Consider the following 9,814-nt stretch of genomic DNA (forward strand, 5'->3'; position numbering starts at 1 on the left):
AGGACAGAGTCATTCAGTGGCAGGACACATCTTTCAAAATGGCCATAACTATATCCTCTATGGCATATGTCAAAATGACCTTTGATGCTGCTGCAGCTGAGTGGTAGGGACGTTGTCTCTCCCCTTGAACTTGGGTGGCTCATCATCTACGCTTGCATCTGAAAATAAATATGGCAGATTCCAAATGTCTCAGTATTCTTCTCCTCTATAGTTTTCCTCCTGTGTAGCTTTTTTTTTTTTTAAAGATGTATTTATTTATTTTATTTATATGAGTACACATTACAGATGGTTGTGAGCCACCATGTGGTTGCTCGGAATTGAACTCAGGACCTCTGGAAGAGTAGTCAGTGCTCTTAACTGCTAAGCCATCTCTCCAGCCCCCTGTGTAGCTTTTTGTGGCTCTTCATTCTCCCAGTTTCAGGAAGACAGACTTATCCTGAACGTAACTGTTTCTCTTGATGTTGTGGAAGAATTTCCTGCTGGCTGGGTTAAACTTTCTGTATTTTTTTTTTCTGGCAACTATGTATGGAGAAAGCCTGAAACACCACCCCAGATAATGCAGGCGACACAAGAATTAATGGCAACAAAGATGTCTATTAATATGGTGCTACCAGAAAAATGGCTTCGTTCCCAATGTGGTACATTAGCTATCCCTCATCATCTGTCACCTCGATTTACCTTTGAGGACCCTTTAACTCAGTTGACCTTAAAGTCTTCTAGGCCAGAAAGAGGAAACCCTGTCCTTTATCTTTCCCTGTTCTTTGACTTTTCTTATAATAACATCTTGAACACAAGGACCTCAGACTCCAGGGGTGTGGAGTTGGAGTTGGCAATGGTTAGCTCAATTTCCTTGTTAGTTCAAACCTCTGATCTCTCTTCGCGCTCAGGTCCTGGCCCAGAGGCAGTCCCTTGGTGGTTATTGGGCAAGACCTTATGTACAGTGGTAGAAGAATGGATGCCCTGGATAATCGAGGTCCCTGTGGATCCTAGAGAAAGTCCGGTGCTTGTGAAGGAAGCATCCTACTAGTCTACCTTGCCCAGAGAGGATCCGGCATGTGCAAACAGGATGGAGGAGGGAGGAAGTTTGGGCCAGGGTTGTGTCCACTAGAGGCAGGCCAACTTGTGGAAGTTATGAGGATCCAGGTGTGGAGCATCATGTGGCTGGGCAGGGCATCTCTTCATGGTCCAAACACCAGTTTATGTTGTCCCTCATGACATCCTCTATGCGAGGGCATTCTCTGTCTCTGGAAGCACTCTGTCAGTGCACGCATCCTTCCTCTTCCCTGATGGGAAATCAGAGAGTTAGCCCTCCAGTGTTTAGAGTCTAGGCACACCTGGCCTGCCCTCAAGCCTTTGAACACTAAATGTCCTGAACCCAATCACCACTTCTCATGTCCTAAAACCTGGAAGAGGAGATGTTAAGAACAGGACCTTCTTCTTAGTGTGTGCACGCCATCTGCATCCATGCCATGAGTTAGCGCCATGATGCGCTTTGTTAAAGGACAAGAAGTCATGCGATAGAGCTAGGGCAAGCCTCTGGACATACTGTATAGAGCTTTTACATTATCCCAGCTGGCCACAGCTGTTCTTTTATGGGCCTTTAAAATGTTAGGGTAAGTAAAAGGAGCTCATCACAAAGAACCTCAGAGTAGGATTCCATTCATGTGAAGTGTCCAGAATAGACGAAGAAGGTAGATATGTGGTTGCCTAGGGCTGGGGGAAGCACCGGAGGGTGGAGGAATGTTGACTAAGTGGTTATGGTATTCTTTTCGTGGGAAAAGTGATAGAAATGTTCTAAAGTTGGTTGTGGGTTAGAGGTTAAGCTCTGGATTGACTTAAATCCATTAAACTGCATGCCTTAACTAGGTGAATTGTACAACGTATGATTTATATCTCAATAAAATGGGTTTTAAAAGTTGTCCTTTTCTAGGCTTCTACCTTTTTACTACAAATTTTGGGGAGCAAAGGGTCTAGGAAAGACCCTCTTCCTAGCAGACAGGACCCCTAAATGGGGGTACATTCTCAGCTGTCCACCCCATCTCACCTTTCCTGTCCCTTGCGAAAAATATACAAGTACCTCTTACTCCTGGACCTAGTGCCTAATGACAGAATGAGACTCTAGTCTTCAAGGACTTGAAGAACATAGCGAAGCCAGGAAGCTCAGCATGAAAACAGCCATCAAGCCTATATCATATGAGACGCTCCTTCAGGGAGAAGGGATGGGGCATCTGGGAAGATGTGGGGCTAATCTGTGTATAGAGCCTAGAACCTAGTCTGACAAGATTTTCCTCACCACTCTTCTATGGAAGTAGGTATTTTCAGCCATTGGCCAGGGGTGAGGGTTGATGGGGCTTCTCTTGAGAGTTCCTTTCTTGGGCTGGCTCAGCCGTTAAAGGCTAGGCTCACAACCAAAAATGTAAGAGTTCCTTTCTCAAGAGTAGTTGGCAAGAAGTGAGTAGTATTCATCTACACCTTTCCTCAATAACTGTTTACTAAGGCTGTTGCCGTTCCAGGAGCCATTGATGCTCAAGGACCTGTTGGGTGTGTCCCATAGGGACCCAGACTTTGCCTTTGGAAGGCTCAGAAGTCAGCAGGAGCAAACAGCTATTAGTCTTTGGGATGGAGTGATTGAAGGTGGTTAAAGGAAGGATATTTCTCAGACTGAAGGTAGGGACGTAGAGGAGTTAGGCAAGTCTTCCTGGAACACACTTACCTTGAAGACTCAGCAAGAGAGGGCTGAACGGGAGGGAAAGTCACAGAGAGCGCATTCTAGGTTCTCAAACCCTTCTTCCGACTTATAAGACTCCTACCTGAGCAGAGGCCATGATGCCATGCCCCAAAGAGACCGGCCAAAACCAGGAAGAGTGTAATCGGCACAACTATCAGGAGCACATCCTTGTAGGAGGCCTTCCCAGAGGCTGCAACATGGATGGTACAGTCAGAGACAGGCCCGATGCACCATAATCCCTCAAACAGTGCCTACCGCTCCTTGCCATACCTGCTTCGTGATGGCAGCTCTCCCAGGGGGTGACTGCAGCCATAGCCCGGCTGACAGGGTTGGAAGCGATGCAGGTAAAGGCCACATCCTTGTCCCCCAGTCCGAGTGAGACACTTAACACCTGTCCATTTGAGAAACGGCTGAACACTTCCCCATTGAAGTCCACCGTCCCCTCCCGTCGCCAGCTGTAGGTTATGTCACTGACGTTGGGGGCCCAGCAGGACAAGAAGACCTGGCAGGTATTGAGGGGTTGAGCCTCCTCTGTTGCAGCAGTGAACACTTGAACCTCGGGCTTGGGTACTGCATCTGTGGTGGGAGCAGCAGAGAGAAGTGGGTTACAAGGTTGCTGGAGCAAGTCCACAGCTCACTCTGTGTTCTCCGTGTGGTTAGAGGCCTCTCCTGTTCTTTAATCTCATTCATCTCCCCTCTGCTGATTCTTTCGCTTGGTATCCAGAGCCTTTTATGAGGTGATCCGTGTCAACCTCCTCGGTACACTCTCTGCTGGTCTTCCTCCCCTAGTCCATGGGGGTTTGCAGTTCTCCCAAACCCGAGGTGGCTGCTCCGTGCCTTCCATGTCTCTGTGTGGCTCCACTGTTCACACAAGTGCTCTCCGCATCCTCTTTTGGAGAAGAGGTCTCAGTCTGTAATCTGGGTTGTCCTCATAATCAGAATCCTCCTGCTTCTACTTAGAGAATGCTGCTATTGTAGGGTGTGTCACCCCACCTGGCTTTATCCTTTCCCTTCTTGCCCACCTGGACACCTCCTTTGCTGCATTCTTTAAGAACCTTCAACACCACCCCACCCCCCACCCCCACCCCCGGCCCTGACTCTGTTGCCTGCCTGTGGATCCTATTCCTCTAACTGGGCTGCCTTGTCTGGCCTCAGTGGGAGAGTCTTGCAGTAACTTGATGTGCCAGAGTAGATTGATACCCAGGGGGAGGAGGTTCCTCCTTCTCAAAGGGATCTGAGGAAAGGGCTGGGAGAAGAGGAGGGGCTGTGATCAGGATGTAAAATGATAAATAAGTAATGAAAAGAAAAAAAGACACCTCCCCTCTTGGACACATTGCTTTATGTCTTGACTATGACACCTTCCCTGACAGTTCAAGTGTGATGTGTGACTCAGAACTCTCTAGGCACCCTGTTCCTTGTCTTTTTTTTTTTTGTAGCACTTCCTTCACAGTGTGCCAGTCACTCAACAAGGGATGACAAGTATTTATTAGTTCAGGTAAGAGGACACATTCCTGCACTTTGGGAGCTTACGGTTTGGTGAAGGAGACAGACACAAACATGACGATGAATAAAAAGAAATAATCGCAAGGGCATAAAATGCTGTGAATGAGGAGCCTGGAGGGAGGGGCTCAGTCTTGTTAATGCCATACCTTGGCTCTCTAGTGCTGGCAAATTGGTGCTTGATACCTGGGCTGCTGAACAAATTAGTGTCCTGGCATCCTAAGCCGTGGCTCCTCATTCCTATATAGATTGATGAGCAAATCCCTGGGTCTCTAGCAATGAGGCCAGTGGGAGAGCATTATAGTGACAACAGGAGGGCGAGTCTCTGACAGCATTCCAAAGTCAAGCGGAGTAAAGCCTCATTAACGCCAGCTCAATCTGGTGGGATTTGTGATATGAAAAAAAAAAAAGAAATGATTTGCTGGGCATACTAATGGTATAAACAGAGATTACAGGGGGGATATTTACACCACTTAAGAGGACAAGCTGCCTCCAAACACCACCAGGCGCGGTAGAAACACCCATCGACATTTCTGGTAACCGATCCGCTAATTCAAATCATTCTTATCTATTGTCAAAGCGGAGCTCCTAAGGACGGCTGCTTGGCAGCTTCCTGCAATTAGTTCTAATCACGCTATGTATTTGGAAGCAATAAAACAGCAATTTCCTTAAAATCTGTAATTCAGATCCCGAGAACAAGGCAGTTTAGGGCTTAGTGGGGTGGGTGCTGCATGCATTACTACACTCAATGTCCTTGTTTCACACGTTCGGCAGCTGAGACTGGAATAGGGAGAGGCCCCGGGGCCTGCACGGCTGTGGAGGTTACTCACTGTGCAAGGGCACTGGGATAGGGGGCTAAACAGTGCTGAAAGGCAGCCAGCAGTCTGACTGCTAAGAAGCACAACTTGCTTCAGGCCTTCATGCATCTGGAAGCTCAACCTCTGACTGTATCAACATCCTGAATGGCTCACCCAAGGGCAGGTATGATAGATAGCCATCTCTGGGGCTTTGGGGGATCCTTCCCAGTTTCCTTATAGCCCCTCCTCTCACTCCTGCTTCCTCATTCTAGTTGCTATCCCCGCTTTCCGTTCTTAAATTTGGACTCTCTGCAACCTTCCACGTGTCTGAGTTTTTATTGAAATACTGTTGTGAGGCCACACACATATGTGTCTCAAGCTATTAGGTAGATGAGATGAATGGGAGTTAAAAGGCCTGGGATAAAGAAGGAGGGGGAGGGGGAAGGGGAAGGGAGGAAGAAGGAGGAAGAGAAAGAGGAGGGGGAAGAGGAAGAGGAAGGAGAGGAGGAGTGGGAGGAGAGAGCGTGCATCCCGTCCTTATTCAGTTCAGTCACTTCTGCTGCAGAGATATATACAGCTGCACAAGCTATGCTGGTTTAGTGGAGCAAAGCCAACCCCATGGACCCTAAGAAATAAAAATAGTCACGATTTTTAGCTCTCAAATAATGTAGCTCAGGTTGGCTTTGAACCCAAAGCAATCTTCCTGCCTCAGACTCCCAAGTGCTTGAATTACAGGCCTGTGTCAACATACCCAGCTAAAAGACCTTTTAAGAAAAACAAGGCTGTGGGAATTCTAGATCCCTGGTAGAATTTTTCTAAGTGTGTACAAGCCCTGGCTTGGAATCTTTAGCACTAACTTTAGGACAACAGAAATCAGAATAAAACAAAACAGAAATATAGGACAAAAATTCTATAATTAATTATAGTTTAAGTTGAATTTAACTTGTAAATAAAAACGAATCATGTCACATGCCACATTCTTTTCCTTTTCCTTTTTAGTGGCAAATACAAAATAGTGTCACTTGTAATCTATGATGACACCATATAATGAACAGACAGACCATGCTCTGTTCTATATTCCACTGTTCTTTATCCTTATGGGTACTGTGCATGGTACTTATTATAAGGCTCACTTATTGGGGCTGGTGGGGGGGGAGGTGAATGTTGGAGGCTAAGCATCATTTCCCAGCCTATTGAGCCAAAGAAAGAATGAATGGATACAGATGAGGTTGGTGTGCCCGGTGAAGCCAGCTGCTTTGAGAGGCGCTCAACTGGGAAGTGTGTGAGGAGCTTTTATTAGATGTGACTTCTGGAGAGCCGCTGTTCCCTGACTTTAGCAACATGGTTCAAAGGCCGGGTCTTTCTGGAACCTTGTCCTCCCCAGCTCCATAGCTCCAGATGCTTGCTTGGTAGTTTGCAGGAGGCAAGTGTCAGGGAACCAGTATGGGGCACACTTACCGTACACCTTGAGATACAGGGTCTGGGTCCAGGTTTGACCTCCTGTATCCACCATCAGCACAGAGAAATTGCCGCTGTCTCCAGTTTTCAGGGGCCCAAGCTCCAGGCTGAGGTTGTCATACAGCTGGACTCGACCCAGGAAACGAGAGTGGTACAGAGTTTCCAAGGAACCCCGGAAAAATGTGGCCAGGAGCTCCTCTGATGGCCAGAGAGATCGCCAGATAGCCTCACGCACTTGGAAGCCCGGAGGACACTCAGCCACCAGCAGCCGGGTGTCCCCTACTTTGCTTAGCACGTGGACGCTGATAACCACAACGGGAAGAAGCGCTGTAAGAACAACAACAACAACAACAAAAAAAAACCCTGGTGAATCTGCCTGTGTAGGCAGGCGTCTTGCCCTACTCCTGGCAAACGGCTGCGTGGCACAGAATTGAATTAGGGCCCTCCACCACACAGCAGTTGCTCTGAGCTGAGGGCGTAGTAGAGCATCCCATGGATAGGGGAACGAAACAGGAAGAGAGAATCTGGTCTCTGTTCATGGGGAAAACAGACCTCAAGCCAGCCACTAAAACAAATTAAGAATCATGGTGAGAAAAAGTGTTTCAACAGTAGGTTAATAAGGGTCCTCACCCAGCCTGGAGCGGCTTCCTAGATGAAGCATCCTAAAGGAGGAGTAGGAATCGGCCAGACCAAGCAGTGGCTACGGACTTGGGGATGGAGAAGCGCTACAGGCCGAGAGAACAGCACGGGAGGGGGTATAAGAGGGGAGAGCATGGGGAAATGCAAGTGGTTGTGCCAAGGAGAAGTAAGGAGGAAAGGACACGAAGAGTTGGTGGGACCTCACTGTACCATGGAAGAGCCCTGGGGATTCCGAGCTTTTTAATCCTTCGGACAATGGTGTGCGCATGCGCGTGCGTGCGTTCGGTCACACTTCGGTTTTGAGTGAGACGGTGACAAGAGGAAATTCACGCCTAGGTTGGAGGAGGCACAGAGGCCGTACTGGAGGTGTCCGAAAAGCTGAGGCTGTTTTTAATCAACACAAGATAAAGGTGGTGGAAACTTACACCAAGGAACAGAACCACCAGGGATGGGGAGACAGAGAGAGTAATACTATAGTTAAGCAAACTCTGGTATTAGATTAGGTTTGAGAGCGAAGGGAAGGACTCAGAGGGTGCTCCCAGGTCTTTGGGACCCATTGCATATCGTTATTTGTGATCTGAAACAGGGAAAGAGACAGACAGGAGGTGAGATAGCAAGGTACTGACTTTTTTTTTTTTTTTGAGGACTGTTTTGAGCTTGAAGTATGAGGAAGACAATCCTGTTTGAACTGCCTGCCCCCTTGACTCACGATCACCTCTAACTTCTCCGCTGCAAGGTTACATTCTTTCTGTTTTCCCACAGTGATGAGAGATCAGCACCCTGTCCTATTAGCAGTGTCTGTTTCTGAATCAGGATCTCCCACCAGGGCATGACCTCTTTCAGGTCAAGAGCCAATGTCTTATCTTCATACTTACAGTTGTCCTCCTCCGTCCAGTTTACTATCAGACTGTAGGAGCTCAGTACAATTGCACCGAATTTGCTGAGGACAGACCCTGAGCCTGGTACTGAAGGAGGTTTCAGGATTGCAGGGCAGAGTAAGGGCTGATACATAAAGTATCCAAGGGTTGGAAGGTCTGCTGGAAGGTCTGCTCTAGAGGACCACTCTGCTGACCCCAACTCTAGTCATCATCCACATGCTTAATCTCTCTGGGCCCAGCCATCTCTCTCCTGAAGGACACATTCAGCTTTAACACTGGATGCCCCTTGAGACAGGTTCTGTCGTATCCTGGCTCTGCCACGAATCAGCTGTGTGACCTGCAGCATCTCTCCTTCCTCCTCTAAGATGAGGGAGGAGCCGCATCAGCCCCACTGTATCATTTGCCACTAAGAACTCCTTTAAAAATGACTTAAGGCCTGAGAATGTAGTGAGTTCTTGTTTAGGCGAGCAAGTTCATGAGTCCCTGAAGTGTACAATAGTGTTTTGGGGATCTATGAACTCTGTGTCCTGTTGGCTATTTGTTGATCAAAGAGGGAAACACAGCCATCGGAGTGATGGAGGGGGTCACCTCGTGTTTGAAGACTCCAACACCAGCTGTCAGCCATCCTCGAGGCCACAGGGACCACATTTAACCTGCTGTCACCTCACTTCTTCATTCAATGTCTATCTCTCTTTGTACAGGATACAGAGAGCAACCTCAGCGTCCCTACAGGCTGCCAAAACACTCCTCAGACCGTAGGGAACCCTCCTCTGCCTTCCCCTCCTCTCTTTTCCCTGGACTGGAGAATCCCCGTGTGTCAGCAGTGTCAGATCCCCATCACCCTAGCACCTAACTTTTTCTCAAAACTGCCATCATTTCAAGCTGCTCTGGGTCCCAGAATGGGTGGTATCTTCTGGATATAGATACCATGAGTGCTGTTACCCTATTTCGTCCGAGACATCGCTTCAGCTTGCTCCATGCCCCAGCCCCACTTCTCCTTCGCTCCTTGATTCTCACTTGGTTTTGAGAGGCAATCTGCCTAGCAGTCAGAGGAGGGCAGCTGGGGAGAGAGAGGCTTTTGGCTCCCTGAGGACAGGCTGTCCATCTGCCCCCACTTACCTTCAAAGAGAAGAAGACTCCAGAGGGACCACATGGCTGCTCTTCTCCCTTGGAAGACTCCCTCAACAAACCCAGGATGTTCATCCTAGGCCAAACAAGTGCACGGAAGGAGCTGTGGTCCCACTGGAAAGTCCCGTGTACAGAAGGAGGAATCTTGACTCAAAACAAGATGTCTTGAAAGTGAAAGCATCCCGGGTAAAGTGGAAGTTGGCTGCAGGCCCAGCTGGGCCTCGCTGGGCTTTCAGGAGCGGGTTCTTGTAAGTCAGCCTCCTTTCTGTACCCATGGCCGACCAGAGAATGGTGACGAACACACCCACGCAGCCCACGCGCTTCTTACACATGGCCACCAGGCCTCTCTCTGCATCCAACCCTGCCCATGGATGGGTCTAATCACCAGACTACTGAGCATAGCACATGAGGCTTTCCAGTTTCTCCAGACTGGCTGCCCACATCTGCTTTCCTCTCTGGCCATCCCAGCCAGACTACCTCTTTTTAGAACCACCCCATTTGACATCTGCACACATTGGATTGGCTTCCTTAGCAGGCCTACCTGGCCCACCTGGCTGTCCTTCAAGGCTCCCTGGCTACAAGCGGAGTGAAAAGCCCTTTGTACCCATGTGTACTCTTCTCTTGTGTCCTTGGCATGCTGCAGGTCATAGCTTCACAGTTTCTCCAGGCTGTATAATAGTAACGTG

The 9,814-nt window shown here is 48.6% G+C and overlaps 1 protein-coding gene across 2 annotated transcripts; it reads right to left on the bottom strand.

Moving 5' to 3' along the window:
* Nucleotides 1-317: 317 nt before the first annotated feature.
* Nucleotides 318-9,408, bottom strand: Slamf8 (SLAM family member 8). 2 transcript variants are annotated; one of them, XM_031342551.1, is made up of 5 exons: nucleotides 7,114-7,586; nucleotides 6,484-6,810; nucleotides 2,999-3,304; nucleotides 2,811-2,918; nucleotides 318-1,283 (listed from the first exon to the last, which is right to left on the bottom strand). In XM_031342551.1, exons 1-5 carry the CDS (start codon nucleotides 7,142-7,144, stop codon nucleotides 1,222-1,224), a joined length of 834 nt encoding a protein of 277 aa, XP_031198411.1. In that variant the 5' UTR covers nucleotides 7,145-7,586; the 3' UTR covers nucleotides 318-1,221. The 2 variants fall into 2 exon arrangements, with proteins under 2 accessions (XP_031198411.1, XP_031198407.1); XM_031342547.1 differs by lacking the exon at nucleotides 7,114-7,586 and adding an exon at nucleotides 9,120-9,408 and having other exon boundaries at nucleotides 575-1,283.
* Between the last annotated feature and the right edge of the window lie 406 nt (nucleotides 9,409-9,814).

This window comes from Mastomys coucha, unplaced genomic scaffold (genome assembly GCF_008632895.1).
Source record: "Mastomys coucha isolate ucsf_1 unplaced genomic scaffold, UCSF_Mcou_1 pScaffold1, whole genome shotgun sequence".
NCBI lineage: Eukaryota > Metazoa > Chordata > Mammalia > Rodentia > Muridae > Mastomys > Mastomys coucha.

Excerpts from the sequence above, each read along its gene's own strand:
- Slamf8 (XM_031342547.1), bottom strand. The coding sequence starts at position 9,153 with ATGTGGTCCCTCTGGAGTCTTCTTCTCTTTGAAG. Across the intron at positions 6,811-9,119 it reads GAGTCTTCTTCTCTTTGAAG|CGCTTCTTCCCGTTGTGGTT; the intron begins GTAAGTGGGGGC and ends TTGTTCTTACAG. Across the intron at positions 2,919-2,998 it reads GAGCTGCCATCACGAAGCAG|CCTCTGGGAAGGCCTCCTAC; the intron begins GTATGGCAAGGA and ends TCCATGTTGCAG.